Source organism: Lagenorhynchus albirostris, chromosome X (genome assembly GCF_949774975.1).
Source record: "Lagenorhynchus albirostris chromosome X, mLagAlb1.1, whole genome shotgun sequence".
Classification (NCBI taxonomy): Eukaryota; Metazoa; Chordata; class Mammalia; order Artiodactyla; family Delphinidae; genus Lagenorhynchus; species Lagenorhynchus albirostris.
This window is the reverse complement of record NC_083116.1, coordinates 88,104,383-88,130,348: the sequence shown is the minus strand read 5'-3', so window position 1 is coordinate 88,130,348 and position 25,966 is coordinate 88,104,383. Positions and strand designations below refer to the sequence as shown.

Sequence of the window (25,966 nt, the reverse complement as noted above, 5' to 3'; positions counted from 1 at the left end):
GGAAGAATCTACATTGTGAAAATGACTCTACTACCCAAAGCAATCTACAGATTCAATGCAATCCCTATCAAACTACCACTGGCATTTTTCACAGAACTAGAACAAAAAATTTCACAATTTGTATGGAAACACAAAAGACACTGAATAGCCAAAGCAATCTTGAGAAAGAAAAATGGAGCTGGAGGAATCAGGCTCCCTGACTTCAGACTACACTACAAAGCTACAGTAATCAAGACAGTGTGGTACTGGTGCAAAAACAGAAATATAGATCAATGGAACAGTACAGAAAGCCCAGAGATAAACCCACAAACATATGGTCACCTTATTTTTGATAAAGGAGGCAAGAATATACAATGGAGAAAAGACAGCCACTTCAATAAGTGGTGCTGGGAAAACTGTACAGCTACATGGGAAAGAATGAAATTAGAACACTCCCTAACACCAAAACAAAAGCCCAGGACCAGATGGCTTCACAGGCAAATTCTATCAAACATTTAGAGAAAAGCTAACACCTACCCTTCTCAAACTCTTCCAAAATATAGCAGAGGGAGGAACACTCCCAAACTCATTCTACGAGGGCACCATCACCCTGATACCAAAACCAGACAAAGATGTCACAAAGAAAGAAAACTACAGGCCAATATCACTGATGAACATAGATGCAAAAATCCTCAACAAAATACTAGCATACAGAATCCAACAGCACATTGAAAGGATCATACACCATGATCAAGTGGGGTTTATCCCACGAATACAAGGATTCTTCAGTATACACAAATCAATCCATATGATACACCATATTAACATATTGAAGGATAAAAACCACATGATCATCTCAATAGATGCAGAGAAAGCTTTCGACAAAATTTAACACCCATTTCTGATAAAAAGCCTGCAGAAAGTAGGCATAGAGGGAATCCTAAAGATGGTACCAGAAAACTACTAGAGCTAATCAATGAGTTTGGTAAAGTAGCAGGATACAAAATTAATGCACAGAAATCTCTAGCATTCCTATACACTAAGGATGAAAAATCTGAAAGTGAAATTAAGAAAACACTCCCATTTACCATTACAACAAAAAGAATAAAATATCTAGGAATAAACCTACCTAAGGACACAAAAGACCTGTATGCAGAAAAATATGACACTGATGAAAGAAATTTAAGATGATACAAAGAGATGGAGAGATATACCATGTTCTTGGATTGGAAGAATCAACATTGTGAAAATGACTCTAGTACCCAAAGTAATCTACAGATTCAATGCAATCCCTATCAAACAACCACTGGCATTTTTCACAGTACTAGAACAAAAAAATTCACAAGTTGTATGGAAACACAAAAGACCCCGAATACCCAAAGCAATTTTGAGAAAGGAAAACGGAGCTGGAGGAACCAGGCTCCCTGACTTCAGACTATACTACAAAGCTACAGTAATCAAGACAGTATGGTACTGGCACAAGAACAGAAATATAGATCAATGGAACAGGATAGAAAGCCCAGAGATAAACCCACGCACATATAGTCACCTTATCTTTGATAAAGGAGGCAAGAATATACAGTGGAGAAAAGACAGCCTCTTCAACATGTGGTGTTCTGAAAATTGGACAGGTACATGTAAAAGTATGAAATTAGAACACTCCCTAACACCATACACAAAAATAAACTCAAAATGGATTAAATACCTAAATGCAAGGCCAGACACTGTCAAACTCTTAGAGGAAAACATAGGCAGAACACTGTATGACATAAATCACAGCAAGATCCTTTTTGACCCACCTCCTAGAGAAATGGAAATAAAAACAAAAATAAACAAATGGGACCTAATGAAACTTCAAAGCTTTTGCACAGCAAAGGAAACCATAAAGAAGACGAAAAGACAACCCTCAGAATGGGAGAAAATATTTGCAAATGAAGCAGCTGACAAAGGATTAATCTCCAAAATTTACAAGCAGCTCATGCAGCTCAATATCAGAAAAACAACCCATTACAAAAATGGGCAGAAGAGCTAAATACACACTTCTCCAAAGAAGATATACAGATTTTCAACAAACACACGAAAGAATGCACAACATCATTAATCATTAGAGAAATGCAAATCAAAACTACATTGAGATAGCATCTCACTCTCGTCAGAATGGCCATCATTCAAAAATCTACAAAAATTAAATGCTGGAGTGGGTGTGGAGAAAAGGGAACCCTCTTGCACTTTTGGTGGGAATATAAATTGATACAGCCACTATGGTGAACAGTATGGAGGTTCCTTAAAAAACTAAAAATAGAACTACCCTATGACCCAGCAATCCCACTACTGGGCATATACCCTGAGAAAACCACAATTCAAAAAGAGTCATGTACCAAAATGTTTATTGCAGCTCTATTTACAATAGCCAGGACATGGAAGCAACCTAAGTGTCCATCAACAGATGAATGGATAAGAAGATGTGGCATATATATACAATGGAATATTACTCCGCCATAAAAGGAAACGAAATTGAGTTATTTGTAGTGAGGTGGATGGATCTAGAGTCTGTCATACAGAGTGAAGTAAGTCAGAAAGAGAAAGACAAATACCATATGCTAACACATATATATGGAACGTAAGAAAAAAGAATGATCATGAAGAACCTAGGGGCAAGACGGGAATAAAGACACAGACCTACTAGAGAATGGACTTGCGGATATGGGGAGGGGGAAGTGTAAGCTGGGACGAAGTGAGAGAGTGGCATAAACATATATACACTCCCAAACGTAAAATGGACAGCTGGTGGGAAGCAGCTGCATAGCACAGGGAGATCAGCTCGGTGCTTTGTGACCACCTAGAGGGGTGGGATAGGGAGGGGGGGAGGGAGGGAGATGCAAGAGGGAAGAGTTATTGGAACATATGTATATGTATAATTGATTCACTTTGTTATAAAGCAGAAACTAACACACCATTGTAAAGCAATTATACTCCAATGAAGATGTTTAAAAAAAAGACACTCCAATATTTAATAATTGTGTTGAGGCAGAGAAGCCAGTATAAAATATCTCCAGAATATGAAGCTCACAGTAAAGACTTCATGATTGCCTCCCTCTCATAAAATATTACTACCGTCTATTTCTGAAGTGTGTACAATGAGCTAGGTCCAGTGTGAAAAGTGTTGGTGGTCTAAATTACTTTCTGCCCTCAAAAAGCCCACAGCCTAAAGCAAGAGACAGAAAACATTATTATCTTATCCAAATATCATATACTCTTATTAGTATAATTAAGGGATGTTTCTGAAAGAGGTGAATTCCGAGTTGACATCGAAGGACAAGCTGGAATTAGTTAAATGGGTGAAGTCAGGGGAGGGATTTTCAGGCAGAGGAACCTGTCTTTCTGCAGGCACAGAGGGATTAGACTGCATGACATGTTTGGAGAACTGGCTAGAGTGGAGGATGAATGTGAGGAGGTGTCAGGAGTCCTAGCTGGAGAAGAGAGAGTTCCACAGGAGACAGATCACAAATGGCCTTGTATGCAAGGAGTCAGGACTTTATCCTGTGGGCAGTGAGGCCAATTAGAGGGACCTGGCCTTGTATGCCATTTGGGGGTCAGGTGTGGAGAGTGGTGTTACATGCACCCTATATTCAGAGCCTGGAGCCAGGAGGGGTATTACTTCTTTAATAACCCCAGAAGTATCCGCTTCACAGACCTGACAATGGAACTCTAGGTCTCAGAGGGAGGGCAGAGCTAGCTCTATGTCTAAGGGTCTGAGTGCCATTGCAGCAAGGTCCAGAAGACATGTGATTTTCCTCATTTTCAGATTGTTCAGTAACAGACATGCTTTAGGCTGTTTGTCAAAACCGGATTTGTCTGATTCTTACAACAGGCTTACTTAATAGCTGCCAGGCTGTGTGAAAGTGACCAAAATTATGTTCTAAATGCGTTGCATTATCTAATTTACCCACAGTCTCATTACTCTTCTCTATCTGCCTCTCCTCACTCTTACCATTGCCTACTTTTCTGAAAGAAAAATAAAGCTTTCCTTTTTGTAAAAGGTGTTTAAATATATAGTCATGTATGAGACTTCTAAACAGTAGCTATTTAAGCTTAGCCAAAATAAGAGATTTCTCTCAATTAGAAGTTATCATTTATTGTATCTACTAATGGGTTTGGTCTGCTATTTTACCTTTCTCAAACTAAAAAATGTGGACAAATCAGGGTACAGATGATTTTTTCCAGCACTTTGACTTATTCACATTTAACCTAATGCATTTTCAAGTTGGAAAGATTTGTCACTCATGGCCTTTTCCCAAATTATTTCTCTGTAAAAAATATGACCAACTCAGCACCCAAAGAAGTGAGTTCCATTAATTATCCTTTTTAGATGGAAAATCAGTAGCTGAGAGGAAAATGGAAATTCAAACCATGTTGTTTCACTCAGTTAGCAGCAGTGAGCAAATCCAGGATGAAGGGACATATTTAAGAAACTTAGTTTACAAACAGAGCATGGTCTTTTAAGATTTATATTGCCCAGTAGCAGAGAGGCTTTTGCCAGAACGCTTTAGCCTGTGGTTATGTTTGAACCATGCACAAAATGGGCATTAGTTCCATGTGATATAAGTTAGCTGTCTTTATTAATAGTGGAATTCAACCTTTCTGTCTAAACCATCTTTAAATCCAACTTCTTCAGGGACAGGGGTTTGCCATCCTTTTGCTAGGCATTTTTAAAATATCCCATTACAAATTCCATTCAGTCAGAAAATAAGAATATCACTGCTAAAATTAACATAAAATATTTTAGTTATTACAGTAGCAAAGAGAGTCATGAATTTAACCTATTGCTAATAGCTGTGGAATCAAGGAAAAGTCTGTTTTGTCTTGCTCTACTAGAGTAAAAAATGATTATGTGTGTATATTTCTATATATAAAGCATTATGTAATTGTCTCATTAGTATGGAAGCCTCATGAAGGTGGACAATTTGTCTGTTTTGTTCACTTCTGAATCTCTATTTAGTAAAGTGTTTAAATGTCACAGAGATATTGTAAGGATTAAATGAGAATTTTTGTTTAAAATTGTATATCTAGCTAGAAAAAAATAGTGGCACATATGTAAAAGTGCCTAACCTAGGGTAGGGAACTCAATGACATTTAACTTGACACCAAATCTAAAGAGGAAGTTTGAGGAGAAGTTGATTTCCCTAAGCCATCCTTAAATTGGAGCCCAAGTAGTCCACAGGCAAAATAATTCTTTCCCTACTGCTCTGAATGGGGTATGTTCTTAGAAATATAGGTGGTCATCTTGCAGGCAGCTAATAGATGGCATTGTTCCCATCAAATGGTAGTATTGAGCCTGCCAGAAAATTCTACTTACCATGAGGACCTCCTTAGTCTGAAACATTTTCTCTGCAAGTCCGAGGAAATCTTGACCTGGTTCACAGAGCAGGATGGGTGAGGAAGGGAACCACCTTTTACTGAGGACCTACTACATGCCTAGCTTTACCAAGGATCTCATTTGTTTCCTACTTTAGCTTTATAACAACCATTAATATTCATTGAGTATTTACTGTATGCTAGGCACTATTTTAAGCACTTTACACGGATTAACTCAATAATTCTTCACACCAACCCAAGGAGGTTTAAGTATTTTTGTTACCTCCAATGGACCGAAGAGGATACCCACACACAGAGAAGTTAAATATGCTCACGGTCACACAACTTGTAAGTGGTGGAGACAGTATTCAAAACCAGGTGGTGTGGGTTCCAGTGTCTAGGCTTTAAACTGCCTCCCTAGAGAAGGATTATTATACTCATTATTACAGGGAGCTTAAAGCCCCATAAATGAAGTGACTTCCCCAGGTCACCTTAACAGAGCTGTCTGATTCCAAAGCTGAGGGTGCTTTATTTTTCCTTATATGGTTTTGCTTCAATTTCACCTCAATAAAAATAATAAATCTAGCAGCTAACCTTTACTGAATGCTTACTGTATGGCAGGCATTATTTTAGGTGCTTCATGTGGATTATCTCATTTAATCTTCATAACACTTTGAGGTAGTGCTTTTTATTAGCCCCCTTTTAGAGATGAAGCTTGAGAGGGGTCAAGTAACTTGTATAGGTGACATAGTAAGTTGATGGACTCAGGATCTAAAACCTGATTTATTTGCCTAAAGAGTTGAAGTCCTTATCTACTCTACCATACTCCTTGCCTAGAAAGATTGCCCTCTTCCCCAATAGGTCCCATCCCTACTATTCCTGCTGAAGTCATGAGATAGCGCTGAGACTACTCTTACTCCTTGTGTTGCTGGGTCTGCCAAGTCTGCAAGGGGAAGGATGTAATGACAAGCTCCCTCCCAAAACACAAATGGTGTGAATATTGTATCTTTCGGGCTCAGGCATGAACTACATGCTTACCATCAATTCAGATTTTTGTCAATAGGAATGAGACTGACAGAAATAGGCCAAAGTGTTTTTCTTTTTTAAAAAAGCACTTTTATTGAGAAATAATTCATATACCATACAGCTCACTCATTTAAAGTGTACAATTCAATGGTTTATGGTATATTCACAGAGTTGGGCAACCTTGATGACAATCTAATTTTAGAATATTTTCATCACCCCAAAAGAAACCCCATGCCCATTAGCAATCATTTCTCCCAGACTACCAGCCTTTGGCAGCCACTAATCTGCTTTCTGCCTCTGTAGATTTGCCTATTCTAGACATTTCATATAAATGGAATCATACAATATGTGATCTTTTGTGACTGGCTTCTTTCACTTAGCATAACATTTTCAAGGTTCATCCATGTTGTGGCAGGTATCGGTACCTCATTCCTTTTTATGGCTGAATAATATCCCAACAAAGTTTGTGTATCCCTTCCTCAGCTGATGGACATTTACGCTGTTTCTACTTTATGGCTGTTATGAATAATGCAGCTTTGAACATTTGTGTACATGTTTTTGTTTGAATGCCTGTTTTCAATTCTCTTGGCTATATGCCTAGGAGTGGTATTGCTAAGTCATATGGAAAGTCTATGTTTATCATTTAAAGAAATTGCCAAATTGTTTTCCAATATGGCCACATCATTTTACATTTTACCCACCAGCAATGTATGTGTTTCAATTTCTCCATATCCTCACCAACACTTGTTATTGTTTGCCTTTTCTATTATAGCCATCATAGTCAGTATGAACTGGTATCTCATTGTGGTTTTGATTTGTATTTCCTTAGTGTTGAGTATTTTTCCCCGTGCTTATTGGTCATTTGCATATATTCTTCGGAGAAACATCTATTCTGATAAAAAGTCTTTGCCCATTTTTAATTGGTTATTTTTGCATTGTAAGAGTCCTTTACATGTTCTGAATAAAAGCCCAATATTAGATACTTTTCCAATTATGTGGATTGTCTTTTCACTTTCTTGATGGCATTGTTTGCAGCACAAAAGTTTAAAGTTTTGATGTATTCCAATTTATTGATTTTTGTGTGTGTGTGTGTGGTACGCGGGCCTCCCACTGTTGCGGCCTCTCCCGTTGTGGAGCACAGGCTCCGGACGTGCAGGTTCAGCGGCCATGGCTCATGGGCCCAGCCGCTCTGCGGCATGTGGAATCTTCCCGGACTGGGGCACGAACCCATGTCCCCTGCATCGGCAGGTGGACTCTCAACCACTGCGCCACCAGGGAAGCCCCCAATTTATTGATATTTTTGTCAGTTGTGCTTTTGGAGTTCTACTGAAGTAATCATTGCCTAACCCAATGTCAGGTTTATTCCTATGTTTTCTTCTAAGAATTTTGTAATTTTAATGCTTACATTTAGCTTTATAATCCATTTCAAGTTAATTTTGTTGTGTGGTATAAGGAAGAGATCCAACTTCATTCTTTTCCATGTGGATACCCAGTTGTCCCTGCATCATCTGTTGACAGACTATTCTTTCTCCATTTTATTGTCTTGGCACCATTATTGAAAATTAAGTGACCATAAATATGAGGGTTTATTTCTGTACTCTCAATGTTATTCCATTTATTTATATGTCTATCCTTGTACATATACTGTCTTGATTACTGTAGCTCTGTAGTGAGATTTGATTTTGAAATTAAGTGTGAGTCCTCCAATTATGTTATTTTTAAAGATTGTTTTGACTATTCTGGGTCCCTTGCAATTCCATATGAATTTTAGGTTTGACTTTTCCATTTATGCGAAGAAACCAGCTGGGATTCTCATAAGGATTGCACCGAATCTGTGGGTCAATTGAGGAGTATTGTGATCTAAACAATATTAACTCTTCTAATCAATGAACATAGAGTGCCTTTATGTAGATTTTTAAAAATTTCTTTCAACAATGTTTTTAGTTTTCAGTATAAAATTCTTATACTTCTTTTGTTAAATGTATTCCTAAGTATTTTATTCTTTTTGATGCTACTATAAATGAAATTGTTTTCAGATTGTTAATTGCTAGTGTATAGAAACAGAAGTGATTTTATATATCAGCCTTGTATCCTGAGACCTTGCTAAACTCATTTAGGCAGGTAGTTGTGAGCAATGTGAGAAGAGCAAGAATGTGTCTGGGTTGGAAAAGAATGAACTGAGTAAATCAGGACTCGAATGATGGTTACTATGTACTGAGCCTATTTGTGATAAGCTGGTGCTTCTCAACTTCTAATATGCACATGAATCTCCTGGGAGTCTAGTTAAAATGCAGACTATTATCATTGAGTTTCGAGTGGAGCCTGGGATTGATTCTGCCTTTCTAACAAACAACCTCTTAGTATATAGCTGGTGGCTATCATTTATTATTTTTAAGCCACAACAGTCTTGTAAGAAAGATACATATTATTGTTTCCATTTTACAGATAAGAAAGTGAACTCAGAAGTTGAGCAAATAAACCAGATTCATAGAATAAGAAGTAAGTTGCAGAATCAGGATTTGAACACAGTTCACTCTAATACCCAAACTGGGCTCTTTCTACTCTACTGCACTGGATATCTGGAATAGGAGGAGATCAGTTGGGATATCAATAATGTATGGATGGGGGGGCAAGTAAGATTTTCAGGGTCAGAGGAGCTGCCTGGAGTATATTTGGGTCTAAATCTTGAGGTTATCTTGGAAAGCTGATCAGTGACTAAGAGTAAAGGTGTGAGACTGAACTATCAGGTAGAAGTCAGATGATACTAGTAGAGAGAACTCAAGATTGGAGGAGGTCTAGAAAGTGGCTCACCTCTGATCAGGATAGACTCCAGAACTGGGCTCTGTATACTGCTGAGGTCTACACCTGAGATCATGCCTATTGTTGACTCTTCCTGAATTCTCAGTTACTGTACTGGGAATAATGAATGGTGTAGCATCAATGCTATCCCTGAGGGGCCAGTGTAAGGGTTTAGGGATGTGGGTAAGGCTCTGATCATACGGTTACCTATGAAGGACTATGGATAGGTGACCAAATTCCTTTCCAATACTTTTCAGCAGAATATTAGGGAATTTCCATGACCTTAGTCAAAACACGTGAGATAATTTTTTTTTTGTCCTTAGCACCTTTTATTGAAGTATGACCCTCGATGACAATCTGGCAGGCATATCAATGTCAGCCAAGAAGGGAGTGGTGGAGGACATAAACGCAGAAACAATAAGATTCAGAAAACTAATAGCTTCACATGGGATAGATGACCCCCCCAACATCTGTACAACAAACACTGGTTCTTTCTCTATAGAAATTGCCCCTTGCCCCACCCCCCTCTAAAGACCTACTAATCTTCAAAGAATACAATATGCTGTTACAGAAATATTATTGGCATAGACAATTCCTTTGGCAAAGACAGAGGGAGACATCAAGCTTCAGACAGGAGAAAGTGGCCAGAAATGTGCCCAGCTTCCTCTATTTGGGGCCTGCTACTGGCAGAGCAGCACCTTTAGGGAGGCTGGGGTTAAGGCTGTGGCTCCGGTGCCCCTCGGCAGCTTTTTGGCACATGAGGTGAAATGGAAAACAGAACCTGAATCTGGCCTTGAAAGAGGCTTTTCATCTTTTCACCCTCTCTGTTCCTCAGCTTCCAGTCTCTCACTTTCTAGGGCTTTTTTTTTTCAGTGTTTCTGTCCTTTTTCTTGGCTTCCCCTTGAGCATTTACTGCTCTACCCTGGCTGAGTCTGCAGCTGGTGGGACTCAAGGAGACTCAATTACCCAGAGCCCCTTACACTGATTCCTCTCTAAATTTCAACCACTGTGCTTACACATTACCCACTGTGGCCTGTACGGGGAAATCCCTTGCCCTGCCTTCCAAACTGCTACTCCCTGGCAGGCCTTGGTGGAGGGCTGAGCACAGGAAATGAGAACGGGCAAGAGATACTGCATCTCAGGTAATACCGGCGGCTTTGCAGTGCTATCACTCATGATGGGCCTGCCACGTCAGCATTGTGGGGCATCTGTGCCTGTCTGGTAGTTCACCTTTGTCTGCCAAGCTTCACTGCTCAATACAGTATTAAGTGCTTTGGAAACTCTGTGTGAAAATGAGCATTCTTGTACTCTGATCCTAACTTTAGAATAATTGGAGGTGGGATAAGGGACACAAATAACAAAGTTAATAGTACTTTTAGTCTGATAAACTTAAGATACAATCATTCTAATGCTGACTAGAAAAGCCCAGACCATGGTCATGGTGTCCAGGTAAGTGGCCACTTTTTTCCCTGGGCTATATTCCCAAAAAGCTGTTCTGGCAAAAAAAAATATTAGAATGTTGGGCTACATTGGCCTCATCCTCCCCAATACAGGACATCTCTGCCTGCTCACTGTTAAAGAGCCTGTTTACAGAAAAAAAAAAAAAAAAAAAAAGATGGCAACCACAGCCTCTATTCAAAGCATTCCCCCATCTCATGCAACCTTGGCTTAGGTAAACCTAGCCCTTTATAAGCCATCAGCCTTCCTGAACAGAGTAGAATCCTCCACTTGATGGGAGAATGGCAGGTTGACATTTTAACAGTGGTTCTGACAGCAGCAGTGTAGTGAGCATACTCAGGGCACCCCTCCCCACAGGACACCCTGCTGGCCAAGATTCTTCCATTGTTTCCAAATACAATGAAGAGGAAACGGAAGCTAGCAACCAGTATTTGTAGCAGCAGCAAAGTTCCTTGGCAAATTCTTTGGTTGAATGAGGCACCCCTGCTGCTACAGTTAACCTCCAAGGACCCTGAGGAACTGAGCAGTAACTAGAAGCGATGGCAATGCCGGGTTGGCTGCACAGGGCTGTGCAATACCAAGCATGGACCCCAGTTAGCAAGGAACAGAAGACTGAGCTGGGTAACAGGGCAGCATTTGGCCACAACTCCCTTCCTGCCATCACCCACCTGAGGGCTTTTCCAGGATAGAAACTGGCTACCGGGTGGCCACAGCAGCAGCATTCATTATTTGTGTGCCTAAGATCCTGGCTGGATTATAACTTGCTCTGGCGGGCTGGCCCTGGCTGAAGCTTCCAGCTACCATGAATTTCGGCTACTCGAGCCAGGCCACAGGATAAGAAAACAATTAGATAGAGGAGCTCTTCCTGAGGTCACCTCTACGCCTTCCTTAGCTTGGAAATGGTAGAGAAATGGGTGAACCTTTGTCCCTTTCAGATTTCTTTGGTTTCAAGAAAAAATAAGAAGCAGTTGAAGCCTGTTGGGGAACTCTAAGCTCATGGTCATCCAGACTTCAAGGGAAGTATATGGCCAGGCCATAGTGGGGAAACTGAGTTCGAAGTGAGAACTCCTTCCTTAGACACTTGTTAGCTATGGTGGGAAGAATTCAAGGCCTTGGCACTTGCTTACCTAGCCATGGTGAATTCAGGCTGATCTGCAGAAAATGCTTTCCTTCTGGGCTAACTTTTCCCTCTCCAACTCCCCTCTTCTTACCTTATTAGTTAAAAAACAGAAAAAAACCATCAAGACATAAAAATAAATAAAATCAAAAGGCCATTTAAAATATAACAACAACCCCCTCCCCCCAATAATAAAACATGTATCCAGAAGTTAGCTTTAGTAGAACTATTCATGGCCCATAGTGTGAAGCCCTTAGGGTAGGCACCTGTAACTCCCAGCGGTGAAAAGGCAAGATGAAACAGGAAGTGGTAGGCCAAAGTCTTAGGACAGGATGAGGGCCACACTAGCTGGGGCTGAAGGTAGTCCTCCTCCCCCTCAGCTAGGTAATGGGGAAGGCAGGGGTAGAGCCAGTTTGTTTAAGCATAGCTCCTTCTAGCAGGGCATCAGGTGATTCCCAACCTCTGCTCACATTCTGTTAAATGTCATTTCTCCTTCTGTGCTTCCTACTGCAAAGCTGGGGTGAGGCCCTGAAGCTGGTGGTAGGTGAATGCCCTCAAGACAGCCAGATCTCTGTGGGAAATGGCTGGGCCACGAGCCCTGGGGAAGAGTGGAGCTGCACAGGCAACTTCTCTCTGAGACTTCAAAGGCTGATGATGGTGTGTGTGTGTGGGGCTGAGTACATGATGTTCCTGGTGTCCTAGTACAAAGGATAATGAAGGCATTTTGTTGGTCCTGTGTGTGGTGAATGCTTGGCCATGCAAACTGTGAGAAGGAGAGTGTGGTTGTATGATCACACTTTGCTGCAGCTCCTGCTTCTTGCTTCTACTCCCTTGGGTAGAAGCTTGGTGCCTCCCCAGGTCCTCTTAGCTGGTTGGGAACACTGCTAGGTTAAGGGGTAGTGAGAGACGTCCAGGGTAGAGAATATGGAACAAACTGCTAACTAACTGTTATCTACCTGCTAACAAAGTGCTAACAAGGATTGAAAGCGCTTCCCATTATGGCGGGGCAGGGATGGTGCAGGCAGTCTGCTGGTGGAATTAGAAATTACTGGGCCCCAGGAGTAGGCTCTCCCTGAGACATTTGAGTTGCTCTTCCCCGAGCTTGATCTTCTCTTCCAGCTCTCGCTGTTCAATGATGAGAGCAGATTTCATCTTCACAAAGTGCTGGTAATCTTGGAGCTGGTCCTGAGGCAGATAGCGGGAGACCATACCAAACACCAGCTTCTCCCGGCGCTCCATGTGCTCCTTCAGCTCCTTGGCATCTGCCAACTGCCCTGTCAGCTGCTGCTTCTTCTCTATCAGCACCAACTGGGGAAGCAGAAGACCAATAAGGCTATCCCAATGACCAGTCATCTGCCCGACCCAGTGCTCCACCAGTGATGCTCCCACAAAGCCACTAGCCCCTCTGCTCAGTGATCAGTCCTAGATTTCTTGCCCTGAAGTCCACCTTCATGCAAAAGCCTTTCTTTCCTGTAGCAAGGGGAGGATAAACATGACAGCAATTCTGGATGGGGGATGAGCAATCACCTCTTTCTATCTCTAAACTGTTGTTAATCTGTGGACCACCACTGGGATTGGGGTGGGGGAAGGCTCTGACAAAGCCAGCTCGTACACCTTCCATCTGGTAAAAAAAAACATCGCTGTGACGATACTTTCAAAACAGTGTGTGTCTCTGTGTGAGTGTGTGTGTGTGTGTGTGTGTGTATGTATCCATGTGTGTATACACAAGCATATGTGCCTTTCACTGTGGGTTCAAATTTGTATCCAAGAACCACTGGATAGAAAAAGGCAATGCCATTTGGGTTCAGGAATTATGCAGAGTGTCCCAACCTATGAAATTGACAGACTCCCAATCTCAACTACTTGCTACTATTACTACTACTACTACTGGCAACTAGCAATGATTTAGTGTTTATCTTGTTCCAGGCTATGTTTTAAGTTATTAACATGGATTATCCAATTTAAGTTTCACAACCCCATGAGGTAGGTAGTGTGTTTACCCTATTTTTGAAGGGATGGAGACAGAGCGAGGTTAAGTGAATTGCCCACAATCACACAGTTACTTAGTGGTAAAGTCAGAATTTCCACTTAAAAGCCAGTGCCCATACTCTTCACACTATGCTCTGCTGCCTCCAGACTAGCCAAACTTGAAAGAGGGATCCCTGGGAAGAAGCAGATGGCACTTCCCTCCATCCACACCCTGGAGACCTCAACCCTACCTTCTCCTGGTTGGCCTCTGAATCGATGCTGTTGAGAGCATTTTCCACACGGGCCAGTCGACCAGAGAGTGACAGCAACAGGTTGACTACTTTGTCCAGGTCCCCAATAAACAAACGGTATTTTTCAAACTCATTGGATTTGCAGACGGCTTTTAGGTTGGTCTCCACCTCCTCCCCAAGGGCAGAATTGGCAGTGATGTCCTCCAGCAATCCTCGCTGGGCCTCCTGCAGGACAGAAAGTTTTCTGCCAATGCTTTCGATGAGCTGAACCTAGGAGAAATAAACAGGAGAAGCAAAGGATGAGAATGGGGACTGACAGAAATGGATCTGTCCCTGGAACCACTGTTTAGAGATCTAAATAACCGAAGGCGGGCTCTACCCTAGTCACTGGAAACAAAGGAAACCTGAGCAAGTCGTGAGCAATTCCAGTTTTCTGGACAGGCACCTTCTTTCCCATCTCTTCAGATCTGCTAGGAATCTCTGTCACCACCAAACTTCTTGGCATTAGATGAGTGGTACCCATTGGCTAATTCTCGTTTGCCAAATGTAACTTACTAAATACTTGCTGAGGCTATTTAATAAACAGAAATGCTTGTGAGAGCATAGGTAAGAAAAGCACTGCCATCAAGTGTTTGCCTATTACTTCATTCATTCTCCTTCAATCCCTTTCAGTACCTCTGATGTTGATGACACTGTGCTAGATCTTCCACCACTCAGCTTGGCTCTTGAGGCCTTTTGGATAAAAGTGTGAGTCCTGGAGTCACAATGACTAGGTTTGACTGCTAGCTCTGCCACTTCCTAGCTGTGTGACCTTAGGTGAATTTCTGTATGGAGTTTTGCTTTCTTTATCTGGCAGAATGGGGTAACTGCAGTACCTACTTCACTGATTTGTAATAAGGGTTCAATGAGATAATGCATGCCAAGGGTTTAGCACAGACTAAGTGCTCAATAAAAGCAGATGCTATGATTATGATTCAGTCTGGCCTCACCCTACCATTCTAATCTCACTCCTCAGACCCTCTGAGGATTAGCCCCTCATGCTGTGTTCACAACACTCATTCTTATATTCCTGATTTGCTTATGCAGTTCTGCCAGCTCTTTATCTCTTCCTTCACTTTGGCTATTCCCATTCTTTCTTCAGAGCCCAGCTTTGCCCCTACCCTCCCTGCTGGAAGCCCCTGCCCCCATAACTCCTCTCGCAATGATCTTTTTCTTTTCTAAACTCTCCAGTCTTTTAGAATGAGAACCTTGAGTGTAATTTGAGGTTGTTCACTTTCTGTTTCCTGTGTGTGCATCTGATCCCTCTCCCACTACTGACTGTAAGTTTCTCAAGGGAAGGACTGCTTGTGTCTTCTGATTTGTCTCCCCTATAGGTGTAACCAGTTGTGGGACTGCACTCACAGGAAGGTAGTGTGGTAGAGTGGAGTTTTAGAGTCAGAGATGCCTGGATTCCAATTCCACATCCTCCAAACTGTGTGACCTTGGGCAAGATACCCAATCCCACTGAGACTTCTGTTTCCTCATCCGTAAATTGAAGAAGTGCCCCCCACCAACCGTCCGTTGTTGTGAGGGTTAGATATGATCATAGAAGTAAAGTACTTAGTATTGTGCATGGCACATTAAGTGCTCAATATATGTTTATTGATGCTGTTACTACTACTACTTCTACTATTACTACTACTAGTACCACCACCACCACCACCACCTGGCACTCTGAGCTAATGGATACCTGTCTAGCTGCAAGGTCCTGACAAGAATAGACCTGTCCCAGGTTGCTCCCAGCCTTTGCAGTCAGTATTGCATTATGGTCAATGGCATGGACTCTAGTGCCAGACTACCTGGGTTTGAACCCCAGCTCTGCCACAAAGTAATGGTGTAAACTTGAGCAAGTTACTCAACCTCTCTGTGCCTCAATTTCACCATCTAAAAGATGGGGTAACAATATTACTTACCTCATAGTGTTGTTATGAGAATGAAATGACTTAATACATACTACATGCTTAGAATAGTGTCTTCTATATAGGAAGTATGCTTCAGTGTTTTATTACTATTCCTGCTCAGGCACTCTGGGAGCATAAGCTTGTAGTTATGTAGAGTATGTTCTTTTCTCGTCCTTTATTTAGAGATGTCCGAGGTGACAAAGGACAAGAGAGCCTGCTCTGGGTCTGGGCCAGGTGTCATAATTCAGAACTGGTCAAAAGTCAGGAGCTCACCATTATCTTAGTGTAAAGTGTAATAGGTTTACATTTAGGGAAATTTCCAAAACCCACTGGAAATTAAGGATCAATGATATGAATGAGGCAACACAATTAGATGCCAAGAAGCTCCCAGTTATATCCGCACCCTCTGCTTTCCCAAACAAAACTCAGTGCCAGGGACAAGGGAGGGCTGGGGGCCAAATGATCAACTTGGAAAATCACCTACCTACCCCCAGCTCTTAGGTCCCATAGATCTGGAAGGAAGAAAGTGGACAGAGCCCTTTGTTTCTCAGCACTGGGGCTTTATAACCTGAACTTCAACTCTGGGGAAAGGGTAGTGGATACAGCTGTGGAGTCATCACAGACCCAGCTAGAGCTGAGTGGCTTTTCTGGGATATTACAAATTGGTGACCTTCCTCACCTATTTTCCTCAGAGACAAAAACTGTCTTAGCCCACCCACAATCACTTCAAGTCACTATCTGCTGTTCTGTGTTTTGCCATTTCTGATCATGTCTCTTTTCTCCTCATCAGACATTTATTAGGTTTGCTCCTAATAAAAAAATCCTGAGTGAGCCAGGAGCAGCCCTGTCATATTTAGGAAACATGGAATCCAAGGAAGCAGGCACCTGGATCAATAAAACTTTGATGCCACCATGCTTCCTATTCTTTCCTTGACATTTTGCTTCAGACTGGAAAGTGGTGGGGGTCTCTTGCAAATGGCCTTGAGCTTTTGTACAGGTCATGTCCTGAATAAGAAATATGGGCAGAAGAGCAATTTGCATTGAGTTCCGATGTCTACAAAGTGGTAAATTGGGCCTTTGAGGTTGCCGTGGAAACCCTATTTGCTTATGAAATAAAAGGGGTAAGTGCAGGGAGGGCAAAGTGATTCCAGGAATTTGATTAGAAACCCAGGCTAGTGGTACTTAGAGGAAGAAAGGGGAGGCTTCAGAACAACATCATCTCCATTTGTCTATTTTAGTACTTTTAAGAGATGATTGACTATTCTTGCAAATAAATATTAAAGTTGACTGGCCTATAATTTTTCCTTTTCTTTCTTGGCCAGTCTGCTCTCTCTTTGAAAGTTACACAGAATAAAATCAATGGCTGCCATTGGTTAGCACTCACTGGCAAAAACTCTGATGTACCTTGGGTAGCGAGTTACTTACAAGGCTGGCTTATTTCAGAGCAGAAAGTCAGACAGTCTTGACTTCGAGTCCTGGATCAACACTTAGTCTGTAACCCTGGGCAATCTGGTCCTCTCAACTGGTAAAAAGAAGACAGTAACGTCTATCTTATAGAGTTGGTTTTAGGATTTGAGAGACACTGTGATGATGATGATGATGATTACTATAATATTATTACTATTATTGACTGGATCAAAAAGAGACTGCAGTTGCATTTGTGAGAAACCTAGACAGGCTATTTGATTTCCATATTGAAAATACAGGAATGTACCAAGATACTCTGGATTGTGTAGAGGGCAGGTCAACCTCCAGACACACTCAAGCTAAATGCAGTAAATCTCTAAGGCATGCCAAAAACTTCACCTTTTTTTGAGCCAGTTCGTGGTCAATTTCCTCCTCTCCCAGGCCAATCTCTGCCATCTCGGGTTGGTCTTTCAACTTGTTCAGCAGCTCTGCTTTGGCCACAGAAATATTGTAATAAGCTGAATAAGAGGTAGGGATCCCTGGGGCACCGTGGGGAGGTGAGAAGTGCTGAAACTCTTGTCTGTGGAAACAAAAAATGACCATTTGAGCACCTCTGTTGACAGCCTGCTGACCTTTCTGCTTCCTAATTTCCTCATTTATAAAATGGGACCCGGCTTCACCAAGGAGTTATAAAATAAGGAAATAATGGATGGGGAGGCACTGTTCAAACATAAACAGGCCATGTGAAGGCTCTCTAGAAACCAAGTCAAGGCCAACTTTAAGAACTTAGAAGGCTATTTCTACATCCCTGACTTCCACAGCTGGGGGGACTTCTTTAGAGATCAATGGGTTTGGTCATTAACACCCCAATAAAATCCAGAAAAAACTAGAAGGCCCCTAAAGTTCCAGGCTTCTGATCATCAATGATTCCCCTTGGTTCAGGGTCCTAGTATATGGATCCCACGGGAGGGGCTAGGTGGTAGGGACATGTCTGAAACCTTAGCTATTTGTCCTCTAAGGCTGTTGGGCTCCATCCTACCCATCCTGGATGCCAGCCCAACCTGGCTCTATCTAGTCTGCTTGCTTATAAAGGCACTCCATGGCTTTCCTGGACACGCTCATCATTTCACCTTTCCTGGTGGTGCCACTCCTGCTTGAAATAACCCCTCCACTGCATCTCTCCCATAGCAAAGAGGTCACCTATGACCTCAGCAGTGGTCACCGTGTTGGAGGATGAGTTTAGCACCCCTGCCAGAGACTTTTTACAGCCCACCACATCTCTCATGAGCTCTTCTGAGATTGCCTGAGGTGGGGCAGGCCTTTGGCCTGAGAAGGGATAACACCTCTCAACTTCTGGCATATCCCCAATGGTCCCAGCCTCCTCCATGGTTGCAGAATGAAATGGGGGGAAATGGAACCAGTGGTGCCCAGGGGCTTGACAAGTGTAACAGCAGACCCTGTTGTCTTGGGTTCACTGAAGGCTGCGGGGTTGAGGTGCTGCTTCTCGGAGCCCCAGCCCATGAAAGAGAACTTCTCCTCAGGAAAGAAGTAGCTCTGGCTCCATGCTGGCTTAGGTTTGGACTCTTCTGCCATCAAAGCTTCTGGTCTGATGTGAGGAAAGAAATGAAATGCTTCAATGTTAGGGTTCAGTGATGGAGAGGCAAATAATTCCACCTATGGTTTATGTAAAGGGGAGACCCACCCCCACTATGTTCTTGTTGCCTACCAGCCATCCCTACCCTCCACCTGTCTGTGTCACTGCCCCTTCACTAACTTCTAGCTGTTTGAAAGGAAAAATAGGAGAAACTCATTAGTCATTTTTGCAGCTATTTGCAGCTCTTAGATAAAGGTCAAATATAATGGGTAAAAGGCTCCACAGCTATTTACTGATTCATGCTATGCTGTCTCCTAATTCATCACACAAAAGAAATTTGGGCATGCCAATATTGCTCATCCTAGGTATTCATTTTACATGTAGGTTTTTAAGCTGATAGCACTGATAAAAGAGCACTACTAGCTAACATTCACATAGTGCTTACTATGCCCAGGAGCTGTACTAAGATATATATGTGTGTGTGTGTGTGTGTGTGTGTGTGTGTGTGTGTGTGTGTGTGTGTGTGTGTGTGTGTGTAAATATAGACATAAAATGTAATGCTCATGACAACCATTTTATGGATAAGGAACATGAGGCACTGAGAGGTAAAGTGACTTTCCCGGGATCACGACAGTAAATGGCAGACCCGTGATTTAGACCTAGGTGACCTAACTCCAGAATCTGTGCTTTTAGCCACTATACTATACTGCCAAAGGGTCAACTTGACATCACATAAAACCCTGCATGTAAGGAATTTTCTGGCTGGACTGTATCTATGTTAGCAGAGAAGAGAGAACATTCTGAAGGAAATATAAATGTATGAATTTAGGGAATTCCTACCTGTAAGAAAAATATTTAGGGGCATGTGTGCGAGTTGAAAGTTAGAAAGTACTGAAAGAAAGCACAGAATTTTTTTTAAAAAAAGGATGTGGCTATCTGTCAATTATATCTCAATAAAACTGGAGAAAAATTTTGAAAAAGGATGTGCTAATTAGAGACTCAGTTCCCTAGCAGACATGGCCCTGTACTATATTATAGTGTATCATATCAGGCACTGTGTTCTAGGGCTCCTTTCCTCATACTCTCCATTAATAGGGCAGAGGTTATAGGAGATCTATGAGAACATAATTTGACCTTGATAATGAACTTTGTTGCAAAAATAAGATTCCTTCTCCAGAGCACTGAGAGAAAATGCATAGAGTCCATAAAGCAAACTATACCTGTAATTGAATCAGAGTTATCAGATTTAACCAATGCTCAATAATTCCACTCACCTGCTTCTACATGTATCCTGACATTTTGTAACTAAAGAGTATGTGGGTTACAGACTCTAGTTTAACGTGGCTGAAATTAGGATGTCTTTTTTTTTTTGCATTTTAGATTCAAAATATTACACATCTACTTGCCCTTAACACTACTTTCCCTTACAAAACCTTAAAGGCACTTCCTGCTGGGTAGAATCCTGTGCTCTCTGAGGGTCTGGAATAGGATCTTCTTGAGGAGCCCAGAGATCCTGGGGTGATGTAGTTGGCACAGTGAGCCAGACTATCTGGGTTCTGGCTACCTGTGATCTTCTGCAACTTAATTTATATCCCTGTGCCTCACTTTTCTCATCTAAAAACTGTAGGAAACTAATGGTATCTATTTCATAGGCTTGTTGTGAAGATTAAATCAGTCAATAAACAAATGTGCTTAGAACAATGCTTGGCACATAGTAAAGAGGCAAAAAATATTAGCTATGTCGGGAATGATGTTTTTCCTTAAATTTCCATCACTCAAAGAAGCATCTATAATTGACTTTTTGCAGCCACAAGCCAGGCTTGTATGCAAACAAATGTTTCCCCTTGCATCCCATAGTCATTAAGAAAAAAAAAATCTGTGCAACAAGTTACAAGATCTCTAGTAATAGCAATTTCCTTCTTTCTGGACAAGGTGCCAAGATGAATGGAGGTACATAAAGGAGGAAGGACTAGGAGGCTGAAAGGGGTAAGCCTGGGGCCTGTAACTACTACCTCTGGTACACATTGCCTTCTAGGGGACAGGAGGTCTAAGTAAAGGCCTGGCTACTGCAGGAACCAGATCTCCCTAAGAGAGCCTGCCTAGGATGGCAAAAGAAGCATAGATTTTGGAGTAAGATCTGGCTTTGAGTCTTTTCTGTGTAATTCTGAGTTAGGTAGTCCCTTATTTTACTCAGCTTTAGTTTCCGCATCTGTCAAATGGGGATAATAATGGCCCATAGGGCTGTTGGGAGAATTCAATGAAATAATAGATATAAAATGGCTAGCAGTGTCTGACACATATCAAATGCTTAATACGTGATCATTCATTCATTTATTCATTCTTTCTTCAGAAATATTAAGTGCCTACTATGTGCTAGGTTGCCTTCTCTTCTCTCTGCTGTGATAGGTAACAATCCACAGTCACTTTCCACAAATGTTTTCTAATTACAATAAGAATACCCCCCAGCTAGATGGGCAGCTTGAGAAGCAGCCACTAGGGATCTGACAAATTCTCATAGTGTCTGGGAGCCAGGCCCTGTAAGTGCTGTGCCTGTGGCACCTTAGGCTGGAAAACTTGTCAACTAGCTCCAGATAGCCAAGTAATGAATTTGTCCATCAGTAAAAGACACAATAACAAGGTACTTCTAATAGCAACAAGTCTCAGGCAAGTTCCTTCTGTAAAGGTATTTAAAGGAAGCACTGAAAGGATAGACACCTGCCCCTCATCCCCATCCCCAGCAGAGAGTCCGTGGAGCTCTCTGCAGGAGGATTGGCAGAGCCAAAAGCCAAAGCTCTTTTGTTTTGGAGCAAAGAGGACAACCACACATTGTGGGGCACGCCAATGAGCATTGGCACAGTGAAGGGAACAGTTCTGTGGCCAGAGTACACTCCTTCTGCAGCCTCTCTGCCCAGACAGCTGACCCTGTCAACTACCACTTTTGGTACTACCATTTGCCCACTGAAGCAAATGCAAAGAGGCAGAGGAAACAAGGGTGGGGGTGATGGAGAAAGTGGAAGATGAAAAGAATGCCTTTGGCTGTTGTAAGGAATGGTCAGGGCATAAAGCATCCAACCCCAGGAACACCTTTGATGCTGGGGGTGGGGGAAGAGTTTAGAAGCTCAGACAAGTCCTAGAGCAGAGGCAGGTCAGGTTGTGAGCTGGCCTCTTGTTCTAGAGAGCAAGCAGCAGAAAATGCAGAAAAGGACCTGAGCCAGGCTTCTGGAAAAGGCCACAAGGCAATAACGGTTTAATGCCTTATTGCTCAGGGGCCAGACACTGATGCATACCTTAAAGACAAACTAGAAAAAAATAAATATAGTACCTTGATAGTGATATTTAGGGATAAGAACATCAATGACATTTACTGAGTACCTACTATGTGCTAAGTATGGGGCTATGTCTTTTACGTGGATTATCCTCATATTCACAATAACCATGTATCATCATGCCCATTTTCCAGGTGAGAAAACTGAGGCTGGAAATAGTTTAATTGACCAGCCCAAGGTCACACAGCTGGCAAATGGTGAAGGTGGAATTCAAACTCATGCTGCCACCTCTTCAGGGACCTAACGTCTTTCATAAGCACTTACTTGGGGGAATCAGTGGTCTCCTGCTCTGATGTTCTCCAAAGCCCACCAATGCCATAATAGCAAGGGGGCAGAGCCTTCTCAGCTTGAGATCCCAAATGGCCCCTTACTTGAGGCAGGAAATTGCTGGAATGGAGAGCACAGGACTCTTGCTCTGCTGGAAGGCTTTGTGAGCCCTGCCTTGAAGCCTCCAGGTGGCCAAAGCCCAGGGGTTGGGGCTGCTCCAGGACCTCCTCAGGATTGAGGGCACTGGAACCAGTGGTTTCTGAACTGAAATACTGGGGTGGCAGCTCTTCCTCCTCCCCCTCCTCCTCCACCCCCTCTTCCTCTTCCTCCTCCTCTTCCTCCTCCTCTCGCTGCTGCTTTTGCTGCTTCTGCTGCTGTTGCTGCTGCTGCTGGGCTGCACGAAAGAGCCTGTACTTCTCCCAGTTGGGAGGAGGAGGGCGAGGAGGAGGAAAGGCCTTCTTCCTGGCACCCAGAGGATCTGGCTGGATCTCAACAACTTTGGTAAAGAGCTCCTTCCTATGCTGCCCCCAGGCCCGGGAGCTCTGAGGATCCAAGCTGATGTGGCTCTCTGAGAAGGCCCGGCCCCGCAGTGGGCGGGGCATGGAGGCTAGGGAGCTCTCCTCTTCATAAACGGAGGTTTCCTCTGGTTTTTTTGAGGAGTGCTTGAAGTCTCCAAGGAGGTCAAGAGAAGAGATTGCTCGGTAGCTTGACAAGTCCAGTGCTGGGTTCTCAAAGCAAGGATGGAAGGGGGTTGCCCATGAAAAGCTAGCCTTGGAATGAGCCATTTCCCTGCAAAACAGCAGATAAAGGTTGTATAAAGCAAGCACGTTGCAGATGGTCCCATAATTTTGGATAACATCATTTATGTAAAATTTAAAACAGCCGCAAAACAATATAATATAGGTAGTAAGTGTAGTAATAATAATATATGCTATATAATACTGATAGCTAACACTTACTGAGTGCATACTAAGTGCCAGACACTGTTTTAAGTGCTTTCCATGTCTTAACTTATTTAATGCTCACAATAACCATAGGAAGTAGCTATTATTATTGTCCTGATTTTGTATCTGGGGAAACTGAGGCATGGGCAGGTTAAGTCATTGCTCAGGGTCATAAAGCTGGTAAGTGGCAGAGCTAGGATTTGAACATGGAGAGTCTAACTCCAAAGTCTGGATATACACACCACCCCACACAAATGTGCTGTGTTCTGGGGCTTGCAAGTGTGGTTATCCTGCTACATCTGTTGTTTTTGTTTTGTTTTTAATTATGAAACATTTCAAATGTTTAAAAACATACAGAGATTGTTATAATAAATATTCATGTTCCCACCTACTGCCCACAATTAGCACATTTTAATACTTTACCATCTATGCTTCATGAATTTTTAAAATAATAATATCCTTTGTTTCACTCCCCACTTCTATTCCCCTGCTGCCTCTCTACATGCAAGCTATATCATGAATTTGGCATGTATACTTTCTGTCCATGTTCTTATACTTGTACCAAAAAACATCGAGCAGGCCATTCACAAATATCTGCTATTTTGGATTTAAAGTATATCCTTCTAATGCAATTCCAATCCGAATTCTCACCAGGACTTTTAACTATAGAATTTTTGTGTTAACTTGCAAAATAAAGCAGGATATGGTAGTCCCCATTTGTCCACTGTTTCACTTTCCAAGGTTTCAGCTACCTGTAGTCAACCACAGTCCAAAAAATAGTAAATGAAAAATTCCCAAAATAAACAATTCATAAGTTTTGAAGTGCACACTATTCTGAGTAGTGTGATGAAATCTCCCGCCGTCCTGCTCCATCCTTCCCAGGACTTAAATCATCCCTTTGTCCAGCGGATCCCACCCATTAGTCACTTAGTAGCTGTCTTAGGTTATCAGATGGACTGTCACAGTGTCACAGTGCTTGTGTTCAAGCAAGCCTTATTTTACTTAATAATGGCCCCAAGGCCTAAGAGTAGAGATGCTGGCAATTTAGATCTGCCAAAGAGAAGCCGTAAAGTGCTTCCTTTAAGTGAAAAGGTGAACGTTCTTGACTTAATAAGGAAAGGGAAAAAATCATATGCTGAGGTTGCTAAGATCTATGGTAAGAACGAATCTTGTATCCATCAAATCATGAAGAAGGAAAAAGAAATTCGTGCCTGCTGTCATATCTCAAACTGCAAAAGTTACAGCCAGAGTGCATGACATGGGCTTAGGTAAGATGGAAAGGCATTAAATTTGTGGATGGAAGACATGAACAGAAAGCATGTTCTGACTGACAGCAATGTGTTGCGCCAGAAAACATGGAGCCTATACGAAGACTTCAGCAAGGGATCCCCTGAAACAAGTGACTTCAGCCATTTACTGCAAGTAAGAGATGGTTACAAAGATTTAGGAATAGGTTTGGACTGAAAAACAGGAAAGTTACTGGAAAGGCTGCATCTGTCAATGAAGAAGCCACTGCCACATTTCTGGCAGAGTTGAGGAAGTTGATCAAGGAGAGAGACAGAATTCATATAACTTTTATTACAGTATATTGTTATAATGTTCTATTATATTATTAGTTATTACTGTTAATCTCTTACTCTACCTAATTCACAAATTAAACTTTATCATCAGTATGTATGTATTTAAAAGAAACATAGTATATATAGGGTTCAGTACTATCTGTGGTTTCAGGCATCCACTGGGGGTCTTGGAATATATCTCCCACAGATACATGGGGACTACTGTATAATAAAAAACATATTTTGCTACAGAAGAAATAGGGGGTAAGTAAGGTATAAAGCATAATATAAAGCAGTTATAATTAAAACTGTTTTACTGACTAATAGAACATAATTGAAAGTCCAGAAACATATCAAACTATTTATAAAAATGTCATATATAATTCACCTTCCATAACAAGAAGATAAAGATTATTTAATAGATATTTTTGAGACAATTGCAGAGCAGTATTATTTGGAGCTGCACCATATATTATATACCAAAATAAATTTCAGATTCAAGAGTTCAGGGTGTGTGTGCGTGTGTGTGTGTGTATAAAATTTTAATATGTGTTATATGTGTATATATGTATATATATATTACATAGTTATAAGAAAAAACTATCAGAAAGCTTAAAAACTATGACTTGTGAGGTGAAATAAGACTCTCATCTCATAAGTAATAGAAAAGTATATGCAAGGAAAACAAGTCCAGGTTTAGTTAAATATGGATAAGAGTTAAACTTCTGTATAATAAAGAGGGACCAAAGCAAAGGACATCTCTTTAATCTCTGAGTTTAAAGAGTTAAGCCCTCTAAGCCAGAAGATCTGGTTTCCTGCTATAGTCTGTGAGCAATCAGCATCATGCTAAGTACTGCCTAGTGACAGGAAATTCCAGCAGTTCAATTAAATCATCAGACAGAATATCCATTCAGTAGTCACAATGAAGACTGAGAATATTTCCTCAAAAAATAATAATACACATAATGGTGGCCCA

General features: G+C 41.7%; 1 protein-coding gene across 4 annotated transcripts in view; it reads right to left on the bottom strand.

Moving 5' to 3' along the window:
- Nucleotides 1–6,449: 6,449 nt before the first annotated feature.
- Nucleotides 6,450–25,966, bottom strand: part of SHROOM4 (shroom family member 4) — a 217,140-nt gene continuing 197,623 nt past the window's right edge. For 3 of the 4 annotated variants that reach the window (XM_060137396.1, XM_060137397.1, XM_060137398.1), the window contains 5 exons: nt 22,485–23,276; nt 18,757–18,906; nt 17,700–17,880; nt 13,954–14,223; nt 6,450–13,042 (listed from right to left, as the gene is read on the bottom strand). In XM_060137396.1, the coding sequence (XP_059993379.1) occupies nt 12,773–13,042; nt 13,954–14,223; nt 17,700–17,880; nt 18,757–18,906; nt 22,485–23,276 (1,663 nt within the window). In that variant the 3' untranslated portion in view covers nt 6,450–12,772. The remainder of the gene's footprint in view (nt 13,043–13,953; nt 14,224–17,699; nt 17,881–18,756; nt 18,907–22,484; nt 23,277–25,966) is intronic. The other variant, XM_060137399.1, reaches the window with a different exon arrangement.